This window comes from Leuciscus leuciscus, assembly GCF_965113295.1.
Source record: "Leuciscus leuciscus genome assembly, chromosome: 22".
Classification (NCBI taxonomy): domain Eukaryota; kingdom Metazoa; phylum Chordata; class Actinopteri; order Cypriniformes; family Leuciscidae; genus Leuciscus; species Leuciscus leuciscus.
The window spans coordinates 14,689,288-14,710,811 of NC_138746.1; the positions used below are offsets into that span (position 1 = coordinate 14,689,288).

Genomic DNA, 21,524 nt, shown 5'->3' on the forward strand with positions numbered 1-21,524 from the left:
TTTCTTCCTTTCTTTTGCCTTGTTTTATTTTTTTGTATTTTTTTTATTATTTTTTTATTATCTGTGGTGAAAACTGTTTGAACTGAACGGCTGCTTAAGATGTGGCAGAGATTGAATACGAATTATTCCCCCAATCTTAAAGCAGTGGCCCCATGCATAAATAATAAAACAATACAAAAGGAGTTGTGTATGGAGGAAGTCCATGGTGCCACATGAAAGACGCATGTAGACTCACACAGGGGACTCATGCGTGCTTTACAGAAAAAAAGGTTTGCCCGAATAACACACAGGATTACAACAATAACACACTGTGGCTTACTTCACCTTACTCCATAATGATGACACACATTTCTGGGTTCTTAAATCTGTGATCCATGCTCTGATGAAGAGCATGTCAGAAGTTGTTGGTGATGGAAGCTTCCACTCTTACACATTTAGATTCAGAATTTATGAATCAGTTTTCTATAAATTAATAAATTGGAATTTAAATTTTCTATTTGGCCATACCTATAGGATGTTGAATTGGAATGATGGGAAGAATAATTAACTGAATTACAGAAATATATATATATATATATTACACTGTGACAACATTACATAATTAATTTGGACTAATTTGTGAGTATTTATACCCTCATCTGTATATATTTTTTTCTCAACTAAACTTTGAATACTGTCAAAACATCCAAATGTTTTGTTATACAGTGCCACAACAATTCCACCACATTGTGAGATAAAAGTAAATATTAATGTTCATATTAAATAGTTAAAAAATAAATTATTTATAAATGAAATCATTAATTCAATTTGTATAATTTATTATAAAATAAATAATTCTGTTGGAATTATTCAATTATTTCTGTTGATTTAACACATTAATTTAATTAATTGGTTATGGAAAAATAATGCATTAAATTATTTAATGCATTTAACACCTTTTAAGGTCATCTTACATTTCATACAGTTGATTGGTGATGAACATGATGCAAGGCAAAAATTATACAGTTTTTTAGATTAATTACAAAAATTATTTTAGACACAATATTGTCTGTTTTTGCTCAATTTTGCCAACGAAAATATTACATAAATCCAGAGCAGAACTGTTGTGCATTTCCGAGCAACACACATCGGTGTGATTTCTGAATGAATCTGCATTTTGAACAAATCAATCGGGTGAAGCAATGATTCACTGGCCCACTTAAAGAGAGCCATTTGCTTCATCCCTGAATGAATCAGCTGTTTGAACAAATCAAATGAATGATTGACTCAATGGCTATATCTAAAATAGTCCCATATAACCTCATCAACTATTCTCTACATTAGTCAACTACGTATAAACCTTAATTAAACAATTTAATAATCAGTTAAAGAGGTATTTCTGCCTGTATGATATTACGCTGTATCCACATTGAACCTGCGATTTGGAAAATGGATGGATGATTCAGCTGTGGCCAGCATCTTCTGGTCAGACACGGGGATTCATTCAGCTCTCTCACAGTGCATTATGGGTATTCTCTAGTCATTGAGCATACATTGGTTGTACACTCGTTATTGTGGTGCATTGTGGGATTGAATGAGTGCACTCAATAAAGTCCACAATGGATCGGACACCAGGGCTGTCCCCTCAAATAGTGCCCTATTTAATGGTATAGGGGGCATTTTCAAACACAGCCAATGACTTATTCATTTAGACATTAAACCACCACCTATTGGCAGTTTTAATTTATTATTTGGAGTATCATTTCATAAAAAAGAAAAGAAAAAGAAAATCTGCTTATTTGTATATACTCACCCTCATGTCTATTCAAACCTATATGGACTTTATTTCTTTTGTGGATGGTATTTTGAAGAATATTTGTAACCAAACTGTCTAAATACCAATTCAGATGCATCTTCTGCTCTGAAAAAAAATGGCCATTGTAGCCTAAACGTTTGAGTGATAAATTCTATGTTGAAATAAATGAAATATTTCTTTCTAAAGCTACTTTTTGTAATGTCTACTTGATGATTTTCTCATTTAACACAATAATGATTTTAAATTATCTTTTGGGGGTAATTTCTCAGCCAAATGTGATGTGAATCAAACTATGTGAATCAAATTAATCATGAAATCATGAAATTTATTATGAAATATGAAGGAAAAAAAATGCAATAACTCTGACTGAGAATTTAAATGACGTTATATTTTACTTCCTTTCCTTAAATTCAAATTTGATGTCAAATTGGAATTTATAAGGCATTCAATTTAAAGTACGGAATAAAAAAGGCGTTCTTAACTCAATTCCGAATGCTGCAAAAGCCTGATCTAGATAACCCATGGACAGAGTGCTATTGCCATGTGGTGGCACAAGCAGACATCTTGTCTTACTCATCTTCTCAGTGCTGTGTCTGACATGAACACAGCACTCCTCAGCTGCTGCCTGTCAGCAACACGTAATCCCTGACTACCACACTACTAAACACTAACAATTTATCTCTCTCACCAAACCCCATAACAGTGAAGGGCCCATTTCATTTAGGATCTTTTTTTAATTTTTACAACGTTGGCTTAATAACTATAAATTACACATCTTCTCTAATATCTTTTGATACTGTCAGTCAAAGTGCGCACTGAACTGGGATGTTCGCACAGAAAACATGACTCGCTATTTATCATCTCTCCACCTTCCCTTCCACCATTCGTCCTCCTTCGTCGTTGCGTTTTGTTATGAAGTCTGCATGTGTATTAAGAGGGATTTTGTTGTCCCTAGACACCAATTTACATAAAGTGCAAGCCATCATTGGTTCAAGAGAAGCAAATTACTTCCCTGACAAGATCACCCCCACCCCTTTTTATTATTTATTAATTTTTAACGTAGCACGAGTCGAGGTTGTTAAGAGCACTTAACCAGATATGCAAAATATCACTTTTCCATGACCATGATCAATGAGGAGAGGAGAGGGAATGAAAGAGAGCGAGAGAAAGGAGCGAAAGAAAGAAAGAGCTAAGTGATTGAATTAAGTGCTGGGCCAATCATTTAACAATTCCCTGAGGTGCGCAGTGTGAGAAGACTCTTTCTTAAGCCTGTGCTGTAGTGAACCTCGGATAATCACACACTCCCTACTCTGCACCAATACCACCTAAATGCCCAGTCACATATACTGAAAGGATAAATTTGGGTGCTCATGTGACAACAATGCACTAAACACAAGAAAAAAGGACTTTAGTGCTATTAAAGATATAGTATCACTTTAATTTCCGTGCTTCCACTCAGCCAGAGTGTGCTTCTCGTGATGGTTGAGCCCTGCATCCAAAGCCATTTGTCAAATCGAATTTACAGTTTTGACCCGGCTGAGAAGAGTGCTGTTAAGGACACTACATTACACAAAAACTTATGAGTGAACATTCACGAGCTGCATCCGAAGACAGCAATGTTTCAAACATGAGGCTTCTTTGGAACTTTGAGTGTCACTTCACACCTGAAACTAGTAATGGAGTTGCTATGCAAATCTACAAGTAATTAAACAAGCCAAGTAAATTAAAGTACAATTAAAACGTGAGAGGTCCTTACTCTGTCATAGTTAGAAATGACTAGATACCAGCACATCTGTGACCTTGAGTTGAATGCTAGAGACTGATAATAAAGAGGAAAAAAATAACTTGGGGGAGATCATTCATTTTCTCACATTAGCTTTTTGATGAAGCTCTCGATGAAGCTTGAATGTTCTTTTCTTGTCTTGTCTGGCACCATGTGTAATGTAGCATTTTTGTGAATTAATGTAACTCACTGAGTAAGATTCAGGGCCTATTGTAGTTCAAATGTTATTCTTCTTCGTCATGTCTATATGAACAATTCTCGGTCATTGTGGTTGACTGCAATAAGAAGCACTTTGATGAAAGATGTTAATAAATTTCATCTTTATAGAGCAGCAATTTCACATTGAAATCTAGTAACTATTCAATGGGGTCTGAATATGCACTAGTGAAAATGCTTATATTTTACATTTTCACACTTTTGTACAAAATGGTCAACATCATAAATTTACTTACATTTGATAAGTGGCCTATAGAAAAGCAACAAATCTTAAAAATCGTATTTTCCTAAATATTTATTGGACGTAGTAACTTTTCTTTGTTTTACAATTAAAAAAATCTGAAATTCAAATTTCTGATTTTCAATATGCACCATGTATCTATATAGGCTAATATACAGTACACACACACACACACACACACACACACACACACACACACACACACACACACACACACACACACACACAATATTCTTATCAAGTTTGACTTAATAGATGCTATTTATTTCTACACAATTTACAAATATATGAGCATATAATGTATGTAGGTAATTTGCATATTAAATCAATTTTAGGAAAAATATTCCACAGTCATAAATAATAGTTTATGAAAGTGTCTACAAGCAACACATTGCCAGGTGAAACAACAGAATTTTGTTCACTTAGATTATGTGCCATTGCATCCACATGTTTGATTTGATCTCCAGAAAAAACAGTGCAGAGGTCTGGTTTTAATAATAACAAACCCTCCCAACATGATGGCATCTTACGCCGCTTTCATGTGTGGACATTGAAGCCAAGTCTGGATGGGATGTTCAAGACCGCTTCACATGTTTTCCTATAAAGTTACACCCCAGCCCCAAACCAGTCTTTGTATAATGCACCCAGTCTAGACTATTAAGTTGAAGCACCCCATTCCAGAGTTTTCCTCCCCACAGACATCCAGGAAAGCTCTCTAAATAAGCACATTTCTTGTCAGTTTTGACACTGACGTCTCGTTTTCTGAGGCTGAGCGAGGAGGAGGAGGAGCATTCGCCTCGGGCCTCTGTGAACACATCTCTTTCAATGGTCACCTTGTGTTATTAGCAGTGTATGGGTGTTTGGTAACAAAGCTCGCAGGCATATTTCACAGCAGAGCGTTCCTATAACCACGTACGGCAATGTTTTAAAATCACACAGCAATTATACAAGCCTGTGAAACATTTGTAAAGGTTTGTGGGTAATTCTGTAGTGTTCACATCCAAGGGACATCACAGGACTGTGTGAAAAAAAGAACTATCAAATCTCAGCATCATTAATAATAAAGTGACTTCTGAATGTCCCAAGAACAATGGCATTGTGTGTGGAAGTGAAGACAAATTCTTTCCTTTTTCTCTCCGTGACGCTCCTCTATCTATTAATAATATTCACATCTCTTTTTTCCCCCCTGCTAATGTGTTTTTTAAGTAGGGACTGAAACTAAGCAATGTAATCTTGAAAAGGATTTAAAAGACTTTTACAACCAAGGTCTCTTGATCTCGCTCTGATCAACTGCACAAAAACTGTTGTTATAACAAAAGTGATAAAAATCAAGGGTGAGTTCTTTATGCGCTGAAGTTTTTGGAGTTATCTTTCCACAAATGCAAAAAGAAATCTACTTCAACTTCTTGTTGAAATGGATATTGTATTGCTCAAAGGCTGATGAATGCAGATTGAACTTTTCATTTTTATCACAAGATATAAAGCGAACAGTTCCTGTTTTAATCGTAATGAATTAAGCATAAAAGAACAATCTCGCCTGATAACATTTAAGTGCATAATTCTATCCCTATATAAGATAAGGCCTTTACAAATATCCCATACATTTAGTTCTGCTATGGTTCTGGGAGGTCTTGAAGTGTCCACTTCAATAAACATCGAGGTATCCTCACAGTCACCGTGCAGAAATCCGTATCCAGAAACACAGAGCCGAAAGGAGACAGTGTGATTCAAAGTCTTTGGTCTTTGTCAGCGTCTGGTTTTCCCCAGGATTGGCTAATGATAGTGGCTCCAGTGAGTCATCTTTGGGAATGATGATCAAAGCCAAATTAAGTCTGACTTTTATGCAAAATGTAATATGTAAGCCTCCAGCAATGTCTTCGCTATTGATTTTTTTTCTTTCCTTCTCTCCATTTTTATCCAAGCACAATACACAGTGTGAAATTCGAAGAAAAGGGTTCTCTCCGCAAAAAAAGATTGGGGCATCCGAAGTTCTGCCTGTTTTCATTTAGAGTCAATTTCAAATATAAATGGTCATGTTCAAGAATAAAGTGTGCCATTCTGTATTTAGATTTGGCACACAGGAGATAAGATGGTAAAATGTGTCACGAGTGTTTCAAAAAACTAAACTTGTATTACAAGTACAAGTAATAATGGCACATTTGTAAATTCTATCATTCTGGGTTATTAAAATAAAGAATTTAGATTCTAAGTTGTATGATGATGACATACACGCATTACCAAGTTTGGGGTAATGTTAATGTTAATGAAAGAAATCTCTTATATATAATATATATATATGTATGTATATATATATATATATATATATATATATATATATATATATATATATATATATATATATATATATATATATATATAAAGGCTGCATTTACATATTTGATCGAATCAGTAACAAGAGTCATTTTGTGAAATATCATTACATTTAAAATAACTGTTTTCTGTTTTAATATATTTTAAAAAGTAATTTATTTCTGTGATGACCATGCTGAATTTTCAACAGCCACTACTATAGTCTTCAGACATTATTCTAATATGCTGATTTGGTGCTAATTAATTTTTTATTTTTTTTACATATATATGTGTATATATACATATCCAAAGGTTAATTCTTTATCAATGTTAGTTTCACTTTCACTTAAATTTGATTAGTGCTGTTTACTAGTTGTTTTGTTTTCCCTATAACAAAAGTTCTGAATAGGTCTAGCTCATACTTATAAATAAAACACAGCAATGCAGAAACCAACTAAATCATACAGTGTGTAAAAATTGCATTTCTTGACAGGAAATAATGCTCCAGGAACCATGTAATTCAATAGACAACTCAAATGCAACTCTATGACTGGCTCAGAGCTGTTTATTTGCAATAAAAACAACCACTGTAATAACCCCAAATAAGTCAGAGTAACAGTAAAAGCTCATCTTACACGCCGTGTTTTCATAGGCTCAGTGATCTAGGGGCTTACACTTTATCTTGAGGACCTGTGCACTGCTGATCCAAACAGGCACACCTGGAGCCCAAACAAAACCCGAGCACCTGCCCACTCAACCTGCGCACGCGGCCTCTTTTCTCAGTGTGAACCGTGTGCCAAACCCCCCCCCCCCCCCCCCCTACTGTGAATGCAATGGGAATCATCTTTAATTTATGCTCTGTAATACCTTTATGGTTAAAACTCCAACTTGAAATTAAATATTGGATGGTACTGATTGATTTCTAACAGTGCCCAATGATGATAAACTGATATGGTTATATATTAAAACCAAGAATGGATTCTTCAGGAAGGAAATGGAGGCACAGAGTCTCCTAAAAAAATATATTATACAGTCTAAAAGTACAACAAAATAAATATTATGAAATATGACTATAAACTGTGCGTAAACCACTCTTTTTTTTTATTTATTTTTTTAAACAACACTGTCCAACAGCGATATGGATAAAGTTTCAGAGGGAGACAGCCTCATTGAGTTTTCATTCCTAAAGCGTCTGTGAGTGTGAGGGGCAACAACAAAATACAGAGTGAAAGTCATTTCAGAGGAGGTGGTACCTCCTTTTAGCTCAATCATTGGCTCATTTTTTGGCTGATATCATATTCACAACAAATGCAAATCCGCACTAATGGGTCAAACTGGTGGAAAGAGAAGAACCACAAAGTACACTCAACCAGAAAAGAAAAACCCCTCACCTGTCAGGGATCAGCTCCACCACCACACAATCACAGAGATCGCTGTCACCTGAGTACTAGGGGTGGCACGGTACATGAAAAAACATCCGAACCGTTCGGTTCGCTTGTCTCGGTTCGGTGCGTGTGTGCGTCGCGCGGTTCGCACGGTTCGACGCATGCGCAATGTAGCCTTGTGCCCGTGCTACTGCTAATACAATGCTAAATCATAAATCAGACAAATGTAGAATAACATTACAATGTCCAGCAATCGATTTAAATAGTACACTGGGTTTACTTAGACATTTAATGAGATCAACTCCACTAGGCTATATGTTGTTTTTTTCACGTGAATAAATAGGCTACATAGATCGACTGTTCCACGTACCGGTATGTACTTTAATGGTCCAGTGGCAGAACTTGCCAAGCGTGTCAAAGGTTCTGAGTTCTAATCTGCACTCGTATATATTTTTCTTTTTCATCAAAACCGATTATGTTTATCAGCGGTTGTATATCAAGCAGGGACAGATTTGTATGAATTTTGTTTTGTGATTTCATCGGAACGAATAGAGTAGCCTAGAGTCTCCTCAACGGACTGAAGCGCGCGTCTGAGTGAAGAATGTGCGGCCGCTGCGGTGTGTGCGCGAGCCACGAGAACACTGTATCAGCGCCACTGATCGCAACGGCAACGAGCACTTTGATCACTTGATTAAAAAAAACACATTTCAGCGCTAGAGTGCTTCTTATTTAACAAACGAACGAAACGAATACTTTGCTAGTTAACTGGAAATGTTTTATTTATTTGTATTGGTACATCCGTGCTGGGACATAATATCAACCCTGGCAAAAAGTGGTGACAAATAACTGTCCGACACAGCCCACGGGAAATGAGAAGCTGCGTTTTGCAAACACACCCCATTTATGAAATAAATTAATTAATAATTAGATAATTCAGCTATATATCATATGCTGAAGTAAATTTTTGGAGTGTTAAAGATTAAAAGAAAAAACAACAACAAGAACCGTACAGAACCGAAAACCGTGACCCTAAAACCGTGATACGAACCGAACCGTGGGTTTTGTGAACCGTGCCACCCCTACTGAGTACTAATCACCCGCACCTGCACGTCATCTGATCATCAGCACAAAAGCACTCACCTCACACAGTCACAGTGTCTGGTCTCGTTTGAGTAGGGACTCACTTCCGTTACTCTTACTTTCCTGCAATTAATGTTTAGTGTGATCGTCTACCGTCCTGTTTCTCCAAAGTCTCCATCATCTTCCTGGTTCATGTCATCACTCAGCTACTTACCTCTCTCCGTTCCACTGTGTGTACTCCAGCGATCTCTCACCACAGCATCCACGACCTCCTTCATCATCTGCAAAAGAACCACAGACTGTCAGTATGTCTCACCATCATTATTCAAAGACATTCTCCCATTATCGTCACCCACTGGTGCTCATCGCTACTTGTTTCAATAAACCTGTTTCTTACCAGTATCATTTTGTCTTGAGTCTCTGTTCCATAACATCACCACTTACAGCAATGTCCGAATCAAAATGAACCTGAATGGTATAAAAACACAAAATAATATGTGAGCCTTTTATTACCAAAACTACTACTATTACTACTAATAAAACTAATCTAATATATTAGAAACATTTACTATACAAATAAAAACTTGATTTATTTTTATTTTTATGAATTACATTACTAATAAATGACAAACAACAGAGTAATAAAATGTTGGTTACTGTAATTATTTTTGAAGCATATAGTTTAAAAAAGAAAAAATGCTTGATGTGACAGTTTTATTTAATGTTTTATTAACATACTCTATGTCTATGTTGTATATTTTCTTGGATAATCTAAAGAAAAAAATGTGTTCCACAAAATGTAACTGGAACAAGAATTTACAGTAAAAAACAAACAGAAAGGGGATTGTGCCTCCCCATTTCAGAAGTCCACCACACACCACTGATTAAAACCACATTAGGGTATAGAATAATGGTTTTGGGGGTTTGCACTTGAAGTATTTCTGCACTTCTTTGAGAGACTGCAAATCACCGGATGCATCCATACACATCCTGAATAAAACCCCTTTTATATTCTCAAAAGCACTCCCATTTTCTAAGAGCTCCATTCGGTTGGCTCTGTGCATGGATGATGGTGACAAACCTTTAATTTCCCTTGACAAGCTGTCGACAGCCTCCTTATGGAGGACAGGTGACTTTTCAGAAGGTTATTCATGTAATTGTTTATTTATCATCGTCTTTCTGCTGAGAAATCCCTCGCTCTCTCTCTTCTCTCTTTTTCTATGTTCCTGCTTACATACAGTATAGTAAGGTCTCTTTAACTAACATTGGCTTTTAAAGAAGTCCTTCGCTTTGAAACCTGAAAGAACCCACCTAAGGCAGCCAATAAGAAGAAAACAGTGCATTCTTGCCGTTGAAAGGCCTGATTAGAAGACACAGGGACACATTCCTCTCAGGTTTCAAACTGACTGCTAGTCTGCCTACAAAAGCCATTCGAGCATCTAAAGAGAGTAACGGTCATTGTTACCGGGGAATATGGCGTGGATGCAAGAGACATTTCTACGATCTGTTTGTATGTGTGTGTGTGTGTAAATCATGTTTGTCAGAAATTATGCTGACAGCTTTTGATGGAGTGTGAGTCTGAGCCGGCGTAGAAGCCATTTTGTTGCTTGCCATCCTTGTAGCCACATGCATAACGCGTGTTTAATGTGATTTGCCCAGGTTTATCTGGCACTGGGCTGGGCCTGATTGCCGCTCGCGTTCCTGCATACTTTTAAGGATGTCTCTTTAGAACTGTCCAGACACATAAAGTCCCGTTTCATAAGCCCCTCTTTGCATCTCCACCAACCGCCTTAAGTACTTTGAAGAGTCTTAGAGTGCACTTCACAAATTTCCACACCGGGAGCATATCAACTGTCAAAAAATCAAGCTTTCCCATTCTTTAACATCTTTTTTCCACGCTTCCTCCCAAAGCCTTTCAAACTTCGCATCAGGTTTGGCTAATACTTTTTTAAAGCATGTTTCCACAAGATTTATCACAAACTTTGACGAATCAGCACTCCGTTAAACTCAAAGTTTGAAGGCAAACACTTGTCCAAGGTTTTTTTTTTTTTTTTTAAGGCTATGAGAAGGGATACACGAGGTAAAAATCACAGATCTGCGCTTGAATTAGAACCACCTCGACCTCTTCATTTTTAAAAATACCGTACGTATCAGCGAAACAGCAACAAGGCCCTGTGCGCACACCATTGTGCATGTCTGTGATCATCTAAAGAAGTTTCGCTGCTGAGCTTTTCGTTTATGCAGAAGTTTCCAACTCTTCAGGGTGCCACGGGTCTCGTCTCTCCCCCCGTTCTCCATCCTCTAGTTTTTAACTCCTTTTCTTTTTCTTCAACTCCTTTCCCTTTGCTCACACACGGAAGAGCATCATCTTTGCACATATAGCACTGGGTATGATGAGGGATTCAAGTAATACAAGCATCTGCTCAGGGCTTTTGTGTTCAAAAGATTCAATTAAAAAATAATTACCAAAAGATTAGTAGTAGTCGAACATGACTGTACTGTTTGAATTGATGTTTCTTTTCATGTGGTTTAATAATAGAATGCTTTCTTAATTAAGAAAAAAGGACCGCTGCAGTGCACCCTGACTGAATAAAAGTTTGTTTGATGTGTTGTAAAATTAAATATTTTTTTGATCTAACAAATTAATTTCCCCCCCCTTTTTCCCTTTTTCACTAGCAGGAGATAAAGACAATTTAATTTAGATACCAATGGCTAGAACAAACCATTCCCTGAGCTTCGGTCAACGAACGAGCTATAAAACCAAGCCCAGAACAATTAATTGCTATGGTGTTCATCTACAGCGCGGGGTTAGCGACGCACGGACGTGATAGAGCATATACGACGGGTAATGATATCGGGAGAGAGAATCCAGTGGAATTTTCTCCTTAAATTACCTTCTCAGTGGTGTCCCACACCGTGCGGCTAATGCACAGCTTACAAATCCCATGCGTGTATGCATACACAGCGGGAATCTCCTGTGCTGCCGTAATTATCCCGCCATTTTAATCTCTGATGGCCTTATGTGAGATTACACACGCTGGAGCATGTATCAATGCTCTGACTCGGGCTCTGCTACACCTCACAGTGCGAAACTGAGCATATTCATGAAGCCGGGCTACAGCAATGTCTGATTCGCGAACAAATCTTGTACTTTTGAGTCTGATCTTTTCAATTAATCGTTTCAACAGGTTTATAAACAAAACATTACAACTGGAATGTTAAATCAGCATATCACTGATACAAAAAAAACCATCTCTTTTTAGAAATAAAATGGGACAAATTAACTTGGTAACAATTTATTTCAATGGTCCACTTTAGACATTCTACTAACTATAAGTAACTTTGCAAATACATGTCATCTAACTATCTGTAGAGTATTAGTAGACCGTCTGGTTAATACCTGCTAACACTTTATTTTGATGGACCTCGACAGACATTCTACTGACTATAACTTTGCAACTACGTCAACTTATTCTACCGACAAAAACAAAGACACCTAACCAACCTAACAGTCTACTACTGTCAACTAATACTCTAATGAAAATAGCAAAGTTACTTATAGTTAGTAGAATGCCTAAAGTGGACGATCAAAATAAAGATAACCATTAACTTTTCAGCAAGGATGTGTTAAATTGATCAAAAGCAACAGTAAAGGCATTTATAATGTTACAAAAGATTTCTATTCCAAATGCTGTTCTTATGCATGTTCTATGCATCATATAATTCTGAAAAATATTAAGCAGCACAAGTGTTTTCAACACTGATCATAATAAAAAAATGATAGTAACAAATCAGCATATCAGAATGAACATTTTAAATAGAAAAAAGTTTTTGAAAACTCTAGATCTTTTCGACCCCAAACTTTTGAGCAATAGTGTATGGTTATAACTTCAGTGTTTGACACAAAGACAACAAAGTTGTTTTTAATAATAAAAAAACAATGCATTTAAACATAAATAAAAAATATATAAAAAAAAGATTTAGCATGTTTAAATAAATTGCTATTTACTAAAACAAACAAAAACTGCTGATGTATGAATATTAGTATTGTAAATTGCATTGCAAATTAAATTAAATGTTATTATCACCAATATGTGTCTATATGTTGGATGTATTTGAGCATATAAAATGCCATAACAGGATGTTATGGACCATGTGGTGGAGTACAGATGTAAAATATTCAATGAATCATTTTTTAGCCAATTAAATTAAACGTGCAGTTTAAAACACAAATTCACAGAAATTAGTCAGACTTCCCTTCACTATTAGGCTAGGCCCTCTGTTACTCCAATGCTTCAGAGAGCACACACACACACACACACACTCACACACACACACACACACACACACACACACACACACACACACACACACACACACACTTCTCTGTCTGCTCTCCTCACCTCTAATCCACACTGGAGCTGGGGCTGTCAGAATCCCCGCTAACTGTCACACTGCTGACCACTTCATCTGCACCCCCACAGACGCACAGGCCCGACTCCATTTGACCGGACACTGACCTCAGCCAAGTTCAGCTGGGAACCTTCATGGAGAGGAATAGCGAAGAAAAGAGACAGGGAGAGAGAGAGAGAGAGAGAGAGAGAGAGAGAGAGAGAGAGAGAGAGAGAGAGAGAGAGAGAGAGATAGAGAGATAGAGAGAGAGAGAGAGCGAGAGAGAAAGAGAGAGATAAAACAGGCCTGTGACAAATCAAATAGCCTCTGAGCTCAAGGCCCTGTGCTTGCTTTGCTGCCTCATAACCTTATTTGTTCTGAATATCGCAGAATAATAAATGATTTCTGTCACACTTTTCAAACACCCGTGCAACTTGCACGCCGTGTGTATGTTGGATAATGTACACAGAGGGGCCTATCTGGAAGGAGAAGGAGTTTAGCAGAGGCAGAGGCAGAGGCAGAGGGAGAGAGAGAGAGAGAGAGAGAGAGAGAGAGAGAGAGAGAGAGAGAGAGAGAGAGAGAGAGAGAGAGAGAGAGAGAGAGAGAGAGAGAGAGAGAGAGAGAGAGAGAGAGAGAGAGAACATGGGATATATTTGATTGTCATAAAAAAGGGTTCAAATTATAGAAGGAAAAATCATGTTTGCATAAAAAAGGCCTTTGCAAAAGGGAGTGAGAATGAAAGCACTTCATGTATTCAGAGATTGCTGCTATGCTGTCAGTGTTTTCCTCTTTGTTTATACTACATTATTACATCACTGGCAGACCTCATATGCAGAGCTCCAATTGGTTTATCTTCAGTAGCATGTAGACACAATCATTATGAATGTAATTCAAAAAGCAATCCTTTAGAGACTTTAGAAACATTTTCGGTGACTTTATATGGATCATCTAAAAACTAAATTAGATTAAGTTTGTTTGAACTCAATTTCAATAAGAAACAACAATTATTATTATTATTATTTGTATAGCTGAAGCTAACCAGTGTTAATTTAGTATTATAATATGTATTAATATTTTGAATTAGCTTTTATTTTTATATTTTCATTTGAATTTAAGTACATTTAAGTTTTAGTGACTTTACAATGTGCTGTTGTCATTTTTATTATAGAGATTTCTTTATTTTTTTTTCAGTTAGTTTTAGTAATTTTAGTGCTTCAACTTATTTTATTTTAACTTCATTTTAATTCATTCAACTTTTTAATAATAAAAACACTGATTCAATTATTAACAGATCAATGACTTGCATTTAACTACAGAAACTGCATTTAGTTTTTTGACCCGGTTTGTAACAGCAGTTTAAGGTTCAAGGTGACCCGAGCTGTTCTTTGTTAGTGTGGTTCTAACATATCCAAGAAGCTGCTCTGAGTGTTAACTATGCCTGAAAATCTCAAAAATATATAAAAGAAAGAAACAAGTTTCTCTTTTTGGGGGAGATTAAATAAAATGTTCTTGGCGTTCTTTATCTTTGAATTATCCGCCTTTGTCTACTTTGACTGTCCCTGAATATTCAAGAAATGAATGTTGGCAGAGAGAAGAAAAGATATTAATTAAGAGTAGATTCTGCATTGACTCAGACTTGTACATAAGACAAAAGGTTAAGTAAATGCCAGGGCTGCTATGTCACCTCAAACAATGAGTATTAGCTTTGGAATCATTAATGTCTGCTGAGAAAACACAGTAAAATTGGAGTCTTGATTGCCAGAAAATGTGAGGCCAGGGCTGTTTCATTTCAATCTATAGTTAAATTAGCCTCCGACAGCGGGTTGAAAACACACAATTAACTGAGCTAGGTGGGGCGTAGGGGAACAGCACCTCTAATGCGCCGCTAGATTGAGATTGAGCCAGGCTTCCAAATAAGAAACATCTCATCGGCTTTACAAATCAAAGAAGGGGCTCCCAGGCTCCAAGCCATCTAACCCCGCTGAAACCCGCCGGTGTGAACTCATTGTCAGGTGCTCACTCTCTCAGGACCTTTGATGGAGATGAATTTTGGTCAAAACATTGGCATTTCAGTGCATTTTTACATGTACAACTCATCGAATAACCAAGCATCAGGCTACAAAAACAAGGCAGGTTGTCTTCGCAAAACTGATGAACATGACAGGGAGTGAGATGGAACAAATAAACAAATGAGCAGGATGAAAATATATAAATAAATGGTTAAGGTGCTCTGAAGATTTCCCTCTTTAAACTGATAGAAATTGCAGAGGCATTTGAGCAGTGCCGAGGTAGCGTTTCCAAGCATATGGCGTTTTAATTCCTGTTTGTCTCATCTGGGTAACTCCGGCCCAGCAAATCTCCGACTCCATCCAGGGAAATATCCAAAGAAGTGAATGCTTAAGAACAAAGGGCTTCAATTTTCTCTGTAATGGGTGTTTCATTCACCATATTTTCCACAGAATTATGAAACAGAGAATTCAGTTCGCTCACTGATTTATTTGCAGTTATCATCTCTGCCCGTCTTTTCTCTCTCCGCAATATGAAAATTAACAGACGTTTCAAAAGTGTTGCATTTCCACAAAACTGCTCCATCAAATAAAGCACACAAATATCCAACATTTCGCTCATGACACCAAACATGAGACCGTCCTGAACAAGCGGCGTGTTCATTTTTAATCACGAGTCGTCTTTGTGGCTGTTGACAGCAAGTGAAGTATGACTAATAAGAGCGGTGTTGTTGCTTCCCCGCTGAGGTGGAATGGTCTCTTCAGACACAGAGTCCTATAGATCATAATAAATTTCATTGCGGGATGGCTAATAATCTCACTGTTTCACTTTGGTGGCAATCACAGCTACTACAACGCGTCACGATTCACCAATTAAGAGGCCATATTTCTGCAGGCTGCCAGTGCAAATGGACAGCAAGTATTGGTGTCAACAGACGCTAAGCTGAGCTCGGTTTCTCACTCGCTGTAGCATCTAGCTATCCTGTGAGATTTAAGCATACATTTATAAATATATTATATACACACGTACTGTAGCTATATAACATACTCATCTGAAGACACAATGAGTTGTTCGAGGAGAAATGCGATTATACAAGCTTACAAGCTTGAAGTTTTGTTCTTTTTTTTTTGCTTTCAAACTGCCATTTTTAAAACAAAATTCAAACAGTTTTGAGTCTAACGTGGCGTGACAGTTAAAAATGGCAGCACAGAGCATGTGTTAACCGTTCATCTCTTTCGCTTTACTATACGCTGATTTCACGCAGCCGTTATTTTGAAATCGAAAGCGAGGCTCCGGTGGGAAGAAAACCGGAAGTGTCGCCTTTAATCACAGGAGAGTCGTGAATGCGATGGCATATTGTTGTGTTTAATTATGTTGTGTCAGTTCTAAAAATGTTCATACATTTCTTTCATACTTTAGACAATATACAGGGAAATTCATTTATAAATAAAAATATTTTTTTATATATAATTCAGAATGTGAAAAAAGAAGCAGGAATGAACTATATACATATCCTATATTGAATATTAACATCCAATAGTGTAAATCGCGGCAGCAGCTTCAGGTTGGTAATCCAAGGCATTGTTGTTTATCTTTACTTCCGGGGTTCTTCCCACCGGAGCCTCACTTTCGATTTCAAAATGGCGGCTGCGTGAAATCAGCGTATAGGCCTATGTCACACTTCCTGCTTCCGGAACGCGGAGTAGGGATTCAGAGCTTCCGGTCAACAGTATTTCTCGATAAGGATTTAGATTATCAGCCATAATGTCTAAACCATCCGAGGTAGACTGACCACGAGCTATGAGGTTGTGAAACGAAGGTTTTTGCTCCTGTAGAAGCTATAAGTTCGTATGAAATCAACCTTGTTTGAAGAAAAACATGTTTTATCCGCGATCTTATGAAAAAAAAAACTACACTACCCACAATCCTAAGCGTAGCAGCAACGTCTGCTGATTGGTCCAACTCGTTGTTACCATAGAAACGTTTACCTTACTGGCGAACGGCCCGCCGCTGTTGTTGTAGTGTACCGGGTTGCTCTGCGTCAGGATGTAGACAGCCATACCTCAGCTTTCACGCTTTTCCACTTGAGAGTTTTCATTTACCATCCGAACCACATCGTCATATGTGACTTCAGGCAGGTTGCGGAGAGATTTGGTCCAGCGGTATCTATCGGACTCCGCCATTGTAAAAAGCTAACCGGAAGAGCCGTATCCCTACTAAAAGACGTACTTCCGGTCTTAAATTTTTCCGTGACATAGGCCTATTAGTTAAGGCATGAAAAAAACTAACAAAAAAAACACCAGAGGATGTGCTGATATTGTAAATGTATTTTGAAATATATGTACTTTATTAGAACAACACTGTTTTTAGTTACCCTGTTACTGATGTCTTAAAGTCCCATTGTAGTCAGTAATTTTATCCTTTAAAACAACTCTTTGATCACCAAAATTACATATTTAAAAGTTCATGCCTTAAAATTGCTTGACTGTAACTCTACACCCTTGCCTCATTTAGTATACCCGGTTCTATGAATATGCAAATAAGCCCTGCCTCCCCTCACTCACACCAGCTCAGAGATCCACTCGTAGACGATCACACGTTGACGTGATTGGTTAAAATGTAGTTTGTGACGTCAGAAACACCAGCGATTTCAGACCGTGATTTTGAGTCTTTGATTCACTGCAGAGAATACTCAGCAATGGTGTTGACTTATGAATTTGTATATGGTTTGTCTTAAAGCATATTAAAAACACCACATATACATATAAACAACATAAAAAAAAGCTTGATTTTCACCACAGGGGGACTTTAATTATTCCATGTTTCAATAAATTCTCAATTTTTTAAATTTTCTCAATAAATGTTTCCAGTAACAGTCCATTTTCTTAAATATTTTTTTATGACATAATACTTATATTTAGCACAGCTCACATGCAGCGTTGTGGCATCCTCATCTGCTGCCAGATGCCACCCCTCATGCTTGCTAACATGCTCCTCCACTAAACACTGCAGCGCAAAATGACACAAACCCTCTGCTACAGTTTAGAGGCCTGCAGAGAAAGAAAGCCAGAAAGCGACAGGGAGAGAGATAGATAGAGTGGCAGCGTGAGAGAAAAAGAGCCATGTATGCCGGCAGTGCCCACACAACGACAACATCGATGCTAACAAACAAACCGGAGCCTCACTTCCTGTAGCGCATCCCTCAGCGCGCTGTTGGGCGAAATAACTGCACTAGTTATCTTGAGGGAAAACTCACTACTGTTTAACAGCCTAGGACAACAAACAAAAGTAAGTCTATTGTTTATTCTGTCTGCGCTCGCATTACATCACGGCTTCAATTACAGTATTTTGGTTATTACTGCCAGTGCTGTCTCCCACTAATGTGACAGCTGTTCCCAGTTTTACTTTAAATGTTTGTAGGTTAAATACTGTGTTTTGGATAATGAGAACAATAGGAGAGAGAAGAGCCCCTGGGGGCCCTGTACACTGCAGGGCAGTCTGAGGGTCTGGCCTGGAAAATCAAGCTGTGGGAAGACGAGATACAAAGCATGGGAATCAAAATAAATAAATAATATAGAAAAATTGGACAGAGAAGCGTCGACCCCTGGTCCCCTAGGAACATGTGCGCCTCTGATCTGCCTAGTATTTCAAGAAAAAGCAAGGTCTTGAACCCCAATCCTTAGACACATAACAAAGCACACTTTGCAGCTGCCATGCACAACTATGAGCTTGGAGGCCTGAGAGAGTCCCAAGACAATGCCCTCTCTATCAGCCCCAGGACAAATATCTAGACAGCAATATTTTCTGCTTCAACGACTGCATGTAACTGTGAGTGCGAGAAGGGAGAGAGGAAGTGAGAAAGAGTGTGCCAAATGATTCCTTTAATAACTCATATACACCTAAACAAACATCAAAGGTACAGACTTATCACACGGAAACATGGGCACAACCCAACGAGCATTCCTGTAGAAATGGACATCCACATTTAGCCTGTCATGTGGCTATGTGGGTAAATACTGAGTAATATTAAAAGCAGACACTTTCATTTTTGACACATTCTACACATCAACTTATATCACACGGAAACAGTTTCACAATTTGTATCACTCCGCTTTTTTCTGCCGGATATACAGTATACAGACAGCATTTCTAACAGTGAGCATCAATGGCAGAGGAGCAAACCCACTATAAGTTTACAAATACTACTGTTGTATTTCTACTGTGTTACGGTTATAAATACACAGAATGTAGTTTTAAGAGTTTTTTGGGGTGACAAATTAGTTGTTTAGACCTTAAATATGCAATTTATAAATAAACATAGCGGCTATTAGAAAATTGGTTCGGTGTTTTCGGTGTGTTGGAAAGATGTTTTCGGAGATGTCAGCGGCCATTCAGCTCTCATGTACCCGCTGAGAACAGCTTTATCTCGGCCAGTCCTTCGGAAATGTGCCGCTTATGTGGTTAAGCTTGAGATATAATTCGTTTTGTCGTCATATCAAACGGGGAATCTTTGGTCTTATTAATCGATTACTTGTTCCAGAGCAAATCTATTTGGATAATGGCAAAGTTAAGTTTCATGAAAGTCCTGTACTAACTAGAGCGCTGCTTTTGTGTTTTTGACTGATTTTTTTTTTGCTTGTGTTTATTCCCAATTGTACAAACTTCTTATAATTTTATAATGGCTATTTTTGTTCAATAAATCATAATTCATTTTATATACATTATTAGCTATATTTGGTATTGAGAAATGGTCTGTTAGTGATTATGATTTTGACTTCAGTGAAAATGACATAATTATGCCATCAGATGGCGGCAAAGACTGTCTTTATGAGTGAGTCACTAGCAAAGACTTTATATTAAAGGGGACTGAAACAAGGTTGTAAACAAGGACAATATTTTCTACTTTAAACAATACCTTATAAGACAAATGCATTGTGCTGTCATGGGAAATCCTCTCAACTGTTAAAATGATACAAAGACAAATATATCACTTTCCTCATTGGACATTCAAACTGATTTTTTATTATGAATATAAGATTGACCCCAAGAAATAATGCTACATCAGATGCAGGTAATACTTTTGCTTAGTCTATCTCGATCTTTCATAAAATTCTCCTCTGTATAATACAATAAGTTTCAATTAAGCAACTTCCTTCGTTGCTTGTTCTACAGTGACATTTTAGAATTAGTAACAGCGGGTGGGATCAACTGTTAAATTGTCAATTTTTATGTTGATTTTTATCCGTGGCGGAAGGAAGCAGTTCAGCACTAAAATAGGGTTTTTAAGGAAACTTTTTCTTATTTATTGACACAGTTGAGCTGTCAAACTGTTGTATAAAATCAATATCAAACTTGTAGTCGTGCGATATGGCTCTCATCATGGCTGTGATATATCATGATGGCTGTGACTGCCTGCAGCCTCGAGCATATAACCTAAAGCAGTGTAGCCATAATATTTAGTTAAACACCTCTTTTCACTGACTATTTGTTGAAGTTTCAGGCCCTACTTTTTTTCCCTAAAGTGAGTTTTATACAAAGTGAACAACAGTACACTTATTGTAAGGACACTCCCTCCGAACCAACCAGAGGTTAACTGTCTTTCTCAATGACACAATGTAAAAACCATCCCATAGTGGGTCTGAACCATAGACTGTAAAAAATATGGACAAAGCGTCTGTGACGTCACCCATAGACTTCTGAAGAACGGTTTTGAGGCCGTTTATGGGGGGTATGGGCGGCGCCATATTTCAATACAAATGTTCAGAAAGGATAACTTACAGGTATGATGTGTTGTGTCAGATCATGGCCGAGACGTCAAATTTCAGGAATTCCACTCGGCGCAGCCTATGCTCGTTGTCAGCTGTCAATCAAGCTGTCAATCGCGCCCTTATTTGTCATACATTTTATATCTAAATACGATCTAAACTAACGAGTTAGAAAAAAATTCACCCCCCTCACAGTTGTCAGGCACTCGGAACCTATCGAAAAATACAATACAAGTCCATGGGACCAACCTGTAAAAACATTAATTTATGCTGTGAAAACGGACATTTTAACATGGGGGTGTATGGACATTTGCTCCCTTTTGGGACCTGCCCCTAGCGGATTTTCGATGTATTGCAGTTTTTCGCACTTCCGGGTAGGCTTCATTTTTCAGATTAGAATGTTGCCGCTTGGTCTGAACCAATAACCTTTCAGTTACCACTATAACTTTCTTTCCCACTATGCCACATGACCCCATTGTGTATTACAGATGGTATAAATATGCATTTATGTAACAACGTTTATAAATAATAGGACGGTTTAATTTAATAA

The 21,524-nt window shown here is 37.5% G+C and overlaps 1 protein-coding gene across 4 annotated transcripts in view; it reads right to left on the bottom strand.

Annotated features, from left to right (window-relative positions):
• LOC309487264 (uncharacterized protein) overlaps positions 1-21,524 on the bottom strand; it is a 315,296-nt gene that overhangs the window by 50,504 nt on the left and 243,268 nt on the right. For all 4 annotated transcript variants that reach the window (XM_082154874.1, XM_082154876.1, XM_082154875.1 and 1 more), the window contains 3 exons: positions 13,214-13,353; positions 9,208-9,278; positions 9,025-9,091 (listed from right to left, as the gene is read on the bottom strand). In XM_082154874.1, the coding sequence (XP_082011000.1) occupies positions 9,025-9,091; positions 9,208-9,216 (76 nt within the window). In that variant the 5' untranslated portion in view covers positions 9,217-9,278; positions 13,214-13,353. The remainder of the gene's footprint in view (positions 1-9,024; positions 9,092-9,207; positions 9,279-13,213; positions 13,354-21,524) is intronic.